The sequence below is a fragment of the Salvia hispanica genome, chromosome 6, assembly GCF_023119035.1.
Source record: "Salvia hispanica cultivar TCC Black 2014 chromosome 6, UniMelb_Shisp_WGS_1.0, whole genome shotgun sequence".
NCBI lineage: Eukaryota > Viridiplantae > Streptophyta > Magnoliopsida > Lamiales > Lamiaceae > Salvia > Salvia hispanica.
Genome location: NC_062970.1, coordinates 12,948,601 through 12,960,582, shown reverse-complemented (window position 1 = coordinate 12,960,582; position 11,982 = coordinate 12,948,601). Strand labels below are relative to the sequence as shown.

Here is an 11,982-nt window from a genome sequence, read left to right as displayed (position 1 = left end):
TTAAGGTGGAGTGTAGAAAAATAGAAATTGATGCTTTGCTTACATTCCACTACAATTTTTACCTAACCTATGTGATTGAACTAAGTAACAAGTAATGAATTATAAATTTTAAATTTTAAATGATTAATTAAAAGGTGGCGGAAGAAAACATTCTTCTATTGTACACCGACAAAAATTTCCCACACCTAAAGTCTGATTTGTCATTGCATAAACAAGAAATTGGGCCCCACAAAATAGAACTATTTTGACTGATTAGTCCATCGTTCCACCGACTCCAAGTAATTATACTTTCTGATTAAGAGTTTTTCTTTGTAATTAGAGAAAGATTCTTATGAGGCTGCATTGATCATTTATTTAATTGAATAATTGTGGAAATTAAATAAGTACTACTCTACTAATAACTATTCGAGCTAAAAATAACACTTAATTCATCCACAGAAAACTAATGATGCAGCGATTGCCACGTCACGAGGCATTTATATAAGTGATATGCATATACTAGTTTGTTATTTGCGCATTTCCAATCCTCATACATTAAAAATGACATCATGCATCTTTAATGACAATCACGATGAAATTGATGTTTACTAGATAAATTAAGCATGAGGGTCTCTACTTTTATTTATTTTTTATTTTATAGAATTATTTTATATAAATAGAGATATTTGTGATGGCACGATAATTAATGCATAATTGATAAAGAATGAGAGAAAGACGAGAAATATAGTTAACATAGTGGAGTACTACTATTATTGGATAATGAACTCATATTATTATAATAAGTGTTTAATTGTGGACTCTAGTGGTATACGTAGTGGCGGATCCAGACCCCTAAAGTAGCGGGAGCGAAATTTATATTTAAATATTAAATATTTATTTTATTATTATTTTTAATAATAAAATAAATAATATTATATTAATATTTAAATAGCATCAGCTTCGTTAATAAAATATAAGCACACTTTAGCATGTAAATATGTTTTATTCATTTAAAAATATAAAATTATTGTAAATATATATATATATATATATATATTCAAAATTATCGTATAAATTATATACAAAAATGATATAAGTAGAGCACTAAATATTTAGATTTTAAATATATTTAAAATGTTTATTTTGTTACATAGAGAATACTCCCTCCGTCCCAGTTTTATAGTCACATTTTGCCATAAAAGTCCGTCTCACATTTATAATCACATTTAGAATTTTCCATATTTGGACATAAAATTTTACCTCATTATTAACTAAAATTACACCCAAATGTCATTATCAACATAAAAATAAACCAAAACAAGAAATTAAAAACCAAAAAGTCAACAAGGGACCCACCTTCAACTAACTCACTTAATTTATTACACATTCCTTCATCTCACTTCATTTATTACACACTCCACAATCTCACTCTTCCATCTCACTTCATTAATTACACACTCCACCAATTCCTTAAAACCCGTGCCCTAACTAAATGTGACTATAAATATGGGACAGAGGGAGTAATTAAGATGCATGGATCAAATTATAAGTACTTTATGAAAAAAAACATTAACACAAGATTCAAAATGATTTAAACTAAAGAATAAATATAACAATATAGTATATGTAACTTAGTAAAAGTTTAGATTTCATAAAGTATTTAAAGGTATTATTTTGATAATATGAATTGATAAAATAAAAAAGTAAAAAATTAAAAAAAAATATGTTCTTGTTGAGGGTTAAACCCTAGACCTCTTTGTTAAAAACCCAACATCCAAACCATTGGACTACTACATTTTACATTTACTGAAAATAAATATATTTCTACACTCTCGGACGGGGCGAATATGCTATTTTCGGCTCGATTCAAGAGATAGTTTAGGCTCTCCGGACGGCCAGGGAGGGGCGACCGACCCCTCCTGCCCCCCTGGATCCGCCAGTGGTATTACATTGTAAATAAATTGATGTATATGAGTAATGTGTTTATGAGAACTTTTCATAAATGGTAATGGGCTACTTTTATGGGACTGACGGAAAAAGAAAGTGTTTTTATTTTTATGGGATAGATAGAGTAAGTAATATTGAGCATTCAGTGATGATCTTTTTGAATTGTCAATATGTGTGAGTTTTTTGCAACTCAATACTATATCATATTCTTCTGTCCTATAAGAATATGCATTTTTTGTTAGGTACGAGTTTTAATGCACAATTGGTGAAGTAATAGAAAAGTATAAATAAAAAAATAATTAAAGTATTATTAGTGGAGAATTAGTCTCACCCAGGGACGGAGCCAGAAAATTATAGTAGAGGGGGCAAAAATATAAACATTCAAATTTTTCTTCAGAGAAGTTCTAATTTTTGTTCGTCGACAGCTATAAATGCTTAGGTTTTTTCTGCATGTTCTATTCTCTAAGGAAAAGGAAAATATTTTATCCATCTTTTCTATTATTTTGGATTCTGACTGCATTTTATCTTATTAGATGGGGCAATATACTTTTTTATTATAACATATGGAGGGGCAATTTAGTGCTTAGTTAACAAATTAATATAATTTGCTATATAAATGTACATGTGTGTGGAAAATTGAGGTGGGGCATTTGCCCCTTCTCACTATGAATTGGATCTGTCCCTGGTCTCATCTCATTAGAGAGAAAGAAGTTTCCAAATTTCAAAAGTGCATATTCTTGTGGAATGGAGGAAGTATTGGGTAGTGACAAACTCATATTTTAGGCTTGTTTTATGGGTGATTAAAGAGTGCTTTTGATGGTTTAAGATGTTAAATACAAGTTTTTTCACCGCATATACACTAATTAGGTGAGTTGATGGGTTTGTCGTAGTTTTGTGATGAAAACAGGTTGAAACGAGCCGAAGCTGAAATTCGAGGAGTTCTCCAGGAGGAAAACCCGACCGGGTGTTTTCCATCTCTCGGAACACCCGGTCGGGTGTTTTGAAGTAGCCTTGTGGACTCCAGGAGGAAAACCCGACCGGGTGTTTTCCATTTCTCGGAAAACCCGGTCGGGTGTTTTGCAAAATAGCGGGCTTCGGGAAGAAAACCCGGTCGGGTGTTTTATCACCTACAAATCACCCGACCGGGTGTTTGCTAATTTGTCCTGATTTTCACTCCGAGTATAAAAAGGGTTCTAACTCAATTTAGAACCCTAACTTCCCCCACTGCAAATTGAGAGAAAAATCGAGAGATTCAAGAAGATTGAAGGCAAGGAGGCTTCCATCTTCAAGTGATTGAAGAAGAAAGATCCTCCCCAACATCAAGTCTACCTTAGGGAGTTCTATTATCTTTTCTTACTATGTTTTCCTTTGATGTTTTTGTATTTTCCTTTGTCCTAGTTTCTATTATGAGTAGCTAAGTTCTTATTAGGGATATTGGTGAAGTTTGTATGGAATCCATGGGTTAAACCTCGAATTATGCTTATCTATATCTTTTGTGGTGGTTTTGTTGGTTATTGTGTTTGTTTCATTGTCTAATTGATTAGCTACCAATTGGATATGTTTTGTTCTAATTATTGCCATTGAGAGATGCTTGATTAGATTGATAAATAACCAACAACTCCGTGCGTTGTATGTGCTCGAGAGAGGCATAGCTAGAGAGAGGGCTTGGGTCCGTAGGTTTTAGGAGTCGGTTTCGAAGTGTAGGGAGGAGACTCCGACATTAGAGGCCGATCAACGCGTTAGGTGCACCCGAGAGGGGGTCTAGCCAATTAACCCGACCTTCCTAGCCACACATAAGACCATTTAGATGAGCATGATCCCTAGGTGAACACCCGTGATCCATACCAACGGATCCATATCCCTACCTTCCCAATTTGAGGGAAAACTACCCTTATTTGCTTTATTTTCCTAATTTGCTATTTGTTTACTTGTTCTGTGATCTTAGTTAAGAAAAAAACCCAAAAACCCCTTCTATTAGTCTAGATAGTGTTCAAAGTTGCATCGTAGTACTCAAGCCGGCATTTAGTCTTCGAGGATCGATAATTTCAACTTGCCACGTGCTACATACCCCATACACTTGTGGGTGATATATTTATTGCAAATTTAGCATGAGTAGCGCCAATCAGCATATTAAAATTACTAAGTATTTTAGTTTATAAATTTGTTTATGGAATTTGCCAAAGTAATTAATACTATTACTTTAATATTATAAGGAAGGTTAAATTCTTTTTTAACAAAATGAGATTGAATTGAGCATTTAAGCAATTGTAACTATATGCATATACTATTAATCTAAAATATTTTATACACTCCTTTAAGGAGGTAAGAGCATGATTAACGCGGGGGGCTGGGCCGCAGTTCCGACCTGTCCCCCGTCCCCCGTCTCGCCGCGATGGAACACGCCTCTTTTCGGCCTGGGCCGGTCCGCCGAACGCAGTTGCGGACTGGGAACGCTCCCGGGGTCCGTCCCGGCCCAGCGTTAACCATGCCCGTGCCCCACTTCGTGCGTCCCGGCCCGGCGTTGGATGGTTTCCGGGCTGGGCCACAAGGCCCCACCATTGTTTTTTTATTTTTTTGTTTTATTGCCTATATATATTCCATTTGTGCATAATTTTTCCACACCTTCTCAATTTCAATCCTCGTGTATTCCAATATATCTGGCTTCTATGGTTTGGTTTAACAGCGACCAACGAGAGATGGACGAATTCGTCAATGCAAGCAACTAGCACGTGCCGTCGTCGCCCGATGTAACGCCTAGTCCGGGGTTGCCTACCAACATGGAAGTTACATCGCCAGTTAGCATTGATGAGTACGAAATCAGTGATATGGAGCCCACTGAAGGGAGGGGCAAGGGCAAGGTTGTGGATGATGAGGGGCCGAAGAAGTATAGTCCGCATGAGACAATGTGGCTGGCCAAGAATTTCATCGATGTCTCCGAGGATCCTATCATCGGCAACCAGCAGAGCACCAAAGTGTTCTGGACGCGGGTTGCGGATAAGTACAACTCTGGTCGTCCTAAAGGGTCGGGTCCAGAAGGAGATGAACAAGTGGAACGACAAGTGGACGAACGTAGTCCGGATGTGGCTGAGTGGCCATAGCGAGATGGACCTCGTGGAGAAGGCCAAGGCGGACTTCTTCTCTGACGGGAAGAAGCATTTCAAGTACTTCGACGTTTGGAATCTTGTCGAGAAGAGCCCAAAGTACACCGGTGGAGCTGAAACGGCGGCAAGGGGGGCGCCGAAGAGAAACAAAGTTTCTGCCGCCGGACACTACTCGTCGAGCGAAGGAGGTCCGCCAATCGACCTCAACGTGATAGACGACGACTCTTCCTCTCATCACCTGGTACTGAAAGTCGTCCGATGGGCAAAAAGGCGGCAAAGAGGAAAGCGAAGGGGAAGACATCTGCGAGCTACTCTGCTATGCCGACACCGCCGCCCAATCCTTCTCTGGATAAGATATCCGACTGTATGTCGGATATGAGTATTACCTGGCGGATGAGCCTACTGACGGGGTTGACATCGAGGGATACCTCGACAATGTTGGAGTTCGATCTCGAGTTGCACCATGAGATGATCGCCTACTTTCGTGCACAAATGAAGAAGACGTAGTTTTTTCATTTTTTTATGACTTGTAATTTTCTTTTTCTAGGATTTTTAAATTTCTTCTTCTAGGATTTTTAATTTTCTTTTTTTAGGATTTGTAATTTTCTTTTTTCCGACTGAACAATGAATTATTTCAGTTTGAATTGTTCAACGTTTTCAATTTTTACAAGTAAAATAGGTTGAAGTGGTGAATAGTGCAATTTAATAGTCACGGGTTAGGGCCTACAGGGTTAGAAGAGTTTTGGGCTGAGACTCAAATTTAGGAAAATGATGACATGGAAGGGACTTGGGACCTGAGTCCGGACCAGGGTTAATGATGCTCTAACAAGAATAATATTTTAAAAATTATTCTATGATGTAGTACTCCATAATTAGTTATTTAATATTGTTGCTCTAGTAAGATAATAATAGTATTGTTCATGTGAGAATAGCTTGTGTTAAGCGTCACTTCCAAATTTTAATTGACCCTCTTCTTTCTCTTTCTCTTTCTCTTTCTACGTACCAGTATCTCTATTGATACTAGCACTTTCTTCCATTTCCACCCTATGCAACAATATTGATACTGCATCTGGCACCGGTCAAGCCTCCGCTAAAGCGAGGACTTGACCCTTACTAATTCTGTTGTTGATGGAGGGAGTATAATTGTCTAACTAATAAGAAGAATAAGAAAGAATAAAAAGAAGTAGAGAGAAAAGATTTTTAGTACTAATAAATTGAAATTGCATAAAATATATTAAGTGAGTAACTTAATACAAATTCATGTGCCCCTCAAATGTAATTCACTGATAAACTATTTTGATTTATACTATTTTTTTATAAAATATATATCAAATTAAAGTAATTTTATAAGGATTCTAACAATATCCTAATTACGTATATTTTGATGATAAAATGTGATAATTTATTTTGAATTTTTAATATTTTCAACAGGCAGATTCATGTCAACAAACATATAATGTTAATCATATACATGTCCAATGTCAACAAATTTAGTATTTTGAATTATCAATAGGCAGATTCATGTCAACAACAGTACATATAATGTTAATCATACGCATGTCCAATGTCAACAAATTTAGTCGATTCAAGGCATTGAGTTAATATTATAACTATACTATGTTGATATCGTGATAATCACAAAAAATGTCAAAGAAGTATAAAAAATAATGAAAATACCCTTTTTAAATTAGTTAATTATAAAATAAAGTTTTACGTGTCAATAGATAACAAATCTAAATTAAGGGGAGTGTTATATTGTTAACTCATAACTTAATTGCTAACTACAACTAAATAATAGCCATTAGATATTCAAATTAAAGGCTTAGATCATCAATCCCTAAATGTCAATACGATAAACGAAAAACGTCAAAGGCCATATGATTAATTCCAAAAAATATCAATAGGGGTATTAATGTCAATTAACTACATGTTTAGCTATAACTAACTTTTAAGAGAAATACCAAAACTTTAAATTCATATAACATATATCAAATTAAAGATAATTTCATAAGGATTCCAACGATATCCTACATGCATATGTTCCGACGTCAAAATTTGAAAAAAAATTCAAATTTTTTAATTTTTTCGTACAGTAGAAATGTCATTATACTATATAAAATACGTCAATATAATACATGTAAAATGTCAATATAAGATAATGAGTTAACATTCTTAAAGCATTGTGTTGACATTCTCAAAGCATAGTGTTGATATTTTCGAAACACTATATTGACATTTTCATCCAAAACCCTAATTTGGAGTTTTTTTTTATTTTATTAATGAAACGAAAATTACACGTGACAAATTGTAGACCACACGTTTTCTAAAATCCTATAACCTTAAATTAGTCGTAGTTAGTAATTAAATGATGAGTTAACAATTGATAACTTCCCTCTGAATCAATTAGTAAATAATTATCAATTATCACATCCCATTATACTTATATCTCTATATTCTAGTCAATCTATCGATAATTAAACATACTCATAAAATTGTTCTCCTCAGTCAATCTATCACGGAGTAATTAAACATATAAAATTCTCTATACATAGATTTGTATGCTAGCATCTGTTATACGAGAATGGCTACCTGCTTTGCAACTTTAATTTAGTTATGCGGTTAATGGTAATATGGAGTAATTTTTATATTATTTTTATTGATTTATCAAAATTAAAATTCACAAAAACTCGAGAAATAAAAAGTAGTGCTCTCCACCTACGACTAAATTCACTTCCTTTTCCTTTTTCTGATTTTCGCCATAACCCAATCAATCCACATAATGGGATTATTCTTTTATACGCTTCTGTCATCTCAATTTCTGCAAATTTATACGTGAAAAATTCATAATCCCCCAGCATTTTCACCTGAAATCGAGAAAGAGTGGAAGGGGGAAACAATCGCCGCTCGCCAAGCAACACTCCTCTTTTTCCAAGTAAGTATTGAGCGTCAAGTTCAATTTTTTAGCCTTCTTTTTTGTCAATTAACTTCTTTTTTATTAAGGGCGATTCTTTTTGGGGCACTCTGTTGAATTTTCGCTTTCTTTTTCTCTATTTGTTTATGTGTACTCAATATCAGCATGCCTTTGTGAATTGGCATTTTTTTTGCTATTCCAGTAAAGAATTGAAGAACCGAAACAATTTTTGTAATTATAGGGTTCGAAGGGAAGATGGTGTCTTTTGTACATTTTGGCATTACCTTTTAGCTCAAAACTGGAAATGACATATGTAGATGCTTTTGGTTTTTTACTTTGTTAAGAACAGAGCAATGAGGCCACTGGTTTAGGGCTTGGATTATGTGTTGGCCACATAGTTTTTCTTTATGCCTTTAATTATTGGGTTAATCTGTTATATGTGTTGTGGCTAGGATTATCGTTGCCTTTGATTGCTGGGTTATGTGTCGTGGCTAGGATGATCGTTGCCTTGAAATGGAATTTGTACCAATTATCGCAAGCTTAAACTTAATATCTACGTAGGCTTTGAACTTAGCAAGCTTGAAGTTTTGAACTTTGATTCCCCTTGGAATTCAATTTTGGTACTAATTCCTGTTTAATTATCTAAGTGGTCATTATTTACATACACGGCCAGTAGAATGGGTCTATTTTCCGTGTCTTCAGCGTGTTAATTTGATTCTACAATCTAGAATGAACCATATGATACCACAATCCTATATCTCAAAAGGTAATAGATTGTTAAATCTTGGTAGCAGTCTTGTCTAGTCGTGGTGTGGTATGCATACTTGATATATAGTGCATTGGTTTCTGAAGAAACAGTTTTGTTCCCATGCCAGTGAATTGCTAATTCAAGGAAAATAGTGTTTATGGCATTTAGGTAGACTGAAACCTCCTCTATGATGGTTGAATGTAGAAAGTAAATGACTGCAAAACCTTTTTGTTATCATAATAATATTATCATTAACGTTTAAACCTAATGTTTCAATGACTACTGGGAGAAAACATTATTCCAGCCCATGTGTTTAAAGCCGACACCAAAAATTATCTGGAAAAAATTATTATTAATACCTCTAGATCAAGATTTTCCAGCCCATGTGTTTAAAGCCGACACCAAAAACCGAAAGCCACTCTCTTGGAACGAATCTATGGACTCTATTTAACAGATGAATGATTTGATAACATAGGACCTTCAAACACGTCTCACATATTGATCCATCTTTTAACTTTTAATCCTTAATAAATTTATCAATTTAGAAAATAAAAGATAACTACGGAAATGAAATAAGTAGACATAGACAATCCCCGCAGGAACCAATCTGTTACATTCTGCATACAATTTTAATATCCAGTCACTCATACCTAAGTTTCTGTTAACAATGCAAAGTGGAATGTGGATGCTGGAAAGTTTATGTAAATATGTGCTGCATATTTATCAGTTAATTGTATCTAGTATAGGTGAACGCCACTTCCTCATTTCTCCTTTATCATACTGAAAGTTATGATTCATCCTTTTCTTTCTCTGGCTGTGATTTGGTATATCAGCTGGAGATGTCAAAGTTGAGTGATGAGGTGATGGAAACCCATGCCAAAGGAAGAGAAGACAGTGAGTATGTGAGATTGGTCAAACCAAGTGAAGTAAGGAAACCTGAACCAGAGATTTTGGAATCTCAAAGGCAGGAGACAAATGGATCTCGAATGTGGTGGGTGAAGACCATAATATGGTGCTTGATCACTGTACTTCTTCTTCTCATATTAGCAAAGTGGGGATTGCCCTTTTTTGTAAAGAAGGTATTTACAAGTCCTTTTGCTTTTAAAAATTACATACCAACTTCCTTGATATTTTTCCGCTAAACTCCAAAGAGCTATGGTTTGCAACTGTTCATGTTAACTAAGGGAGGAACTGAGATTTGAGGTCTCAGAGAATGAACTTGAAACACCGAACAATTAATCTTAAAAAACTTTTTTTCTTCGTCTTACATGCTAGATGTTTGCTCCAGTTATGTGAAATAACAGAGCCCAATTGAGAAATGCTTGTAAATGATGATTTCTTCGTTTCTCCCATTGTTCAATCATTACTACACCATTCATATTTGAGTAAGGGTATTGTGGCTTTAACATGTTTTGGGATTATAGATTAGATTCAGGTCACAGTTTGTGTGCTCAGAGTTGTGTTTAAAATGACTCAATCGTATAAAGTCCAAGCAAAGCCAGATTTACATAGTTCGTTTTTGGAAGTAAGTTGATAAGTATTTGCTTTCTTTCCTCTCACGTTATATCACTCTTTTTAGCTTACTTTACCAATTACGGAACTGCAAGATCAGATTTAAGTCTTGCATTTTGCAAATGTTATGGTTTTGCCAAGGTATATTGGCTCAACACCCAAGTAGTTAAAACTGCATTTGTATTTTGTAGCGACTTTATTTTGCTTGAGGCTACAGTCCAGCAACAACTAGTTTCAAACATAGCTTTGAATTTTTGGTAGAGAAGCTCCATGACTGCAATCAATGTAGTATATTTTAGGAGTAAAATTAAGCTTGTTATATTATGAGGTGTGCTTGCTAGTTTTATTGCATTTGGGAAATCCTATTGTTTGTGCTTCTTAAGAATGTGACACAATGTGTGCTATCTTACATAGGTTCTTTTTCCAACCTTGGAATGGGAAGCCACTGCATTTGGCCGTCCAATGCTCGCACTTGTACTTGTAGGTTCGTTGGCACTGTTCCCTGTTTTTTTAATTCCTTCAGGCCCTTCCATGTGGCTGGCTGGGATGATTTTTGGTTACGGTCTCGGGTTTGTCATAATCATGGTTGGAACAACAATTGGAATGGTCCTTCCCTTCTCGGTTGGTTTACTCTTTCGTGACCGAATTCATGTAAGGAAATGAACTTATAGGGAGCCTTTACAGTGTTGACTTCCATGCCTTGTTTTTCGACTCTATACTTTGTTTTATTTTCTTTTTGTGCTGACAGCAATGGTTGAAGAGATGGCCTGAAAAAATTGCTGTGATTAGATTAGCAGCAGAAGGAAGTTGGTTCCATCAGTTTCAAGTAGTTGCTCTTTTTAGAGTATCACCTTTTCCTTACACAATCTTCAACTATGCCATAGTTGTAACAAATATGAGATTCTGGCCCTATGTATGTGGATCAGTTGCAGGAATGATTCCAGAATCCTTCATTTATATCTACAGGTCACCCTCTCCATCGCAAACTCTGTCTTTTGTGCATATCAGAAATCTGTTGTTCATCATTCCATCTCGATAACTGTATTTTCAAATAGCACACACATCCATTGGTTCTGCAAGTTCTCATTCTTTCATTTAGTCATGTATTGCAAATGACACTATTAGGTGTTCGTTTTCCACTAAATAGACACGTAGATTTTTGTAACCTGCTCGAGATGCTGCCATCATTATCTAATGTTTTGATAAACATCCTTTGGTACTAAGGTCTGGTGTTGTTTCTATGCAGTGGTAAGCTAATAAGGACATTAGCCAACGTCCAGTATGGGAACCATCACCTCACTACAGTAGAGATCATTTACAATGTAATCTCATTCGTTATTGCAATAATCTCCACGATTGTATTCACTGTTTATGCCAAGAGGAAGTTGAAGGAACTGGAGACTGAAGAAGCCGGTGAAGAAGGCACAGCCGTTGGCACTAGCAGTTTTGAGTTACATAAATTTCCTAGTAAAGAACCTGATAGTTATACACTGTCTTTGCCTGTAAGTAGCTGAAGACGGGAGAGGCTTACTCTTACCTAGTATGTGCCGTAGGAAAATAATTTACTTGTAGGCTGGTACTCAATGATATCTGTGAGTGGATCTGCCACATCCGTTTCAGGTGAGTCCAGATTAAATTTACTGTATCGTTGAATATCCTCGATGTAAATGCCAGACAGATCATTGTTTTATCTTCAAATTCCATTGGAAAATGTATTTGTCTTCTACAGCATCTTAGAATGCCATTAAAGGAACATTACATTATGATCTCATTCCAGCAATGTC

At 35.4% G+C, this 11,982-nt stretch overlaps 1 protein-coding gene across 1 annotated transcript; it reads left to right on the top strand.

Moving 5' to 3' along the window:
• Positions 1-7,765: 7,765 nt before the first annotated feature.
• On the top strand, positions 7,766-11,922 carry LOC125197146 (TVP38/TMEM64 family membrane protein slr0305). Its single transcript, XM_048095856.1, has 5 exons — positions 7,766-7,959; positions 9,520-9,765; positions 10,613-10,849; positions 10,947-11,164; positions 11,445-11,922. Exons 2-5 carry the CDS (start codon positions 9,526-9,528, stop codon positions 11,710-11,712), a joined length of 963 nt encoding a protein of 320 aa, XP_047951813.1. The 5' UTR covers positions 7,766-7,959; positions 9,520-9,525; the 3' UTR covers positions 11,713-11,922.
• Positions 11,923-11,982: the final 60 nt, after the last annotated feature.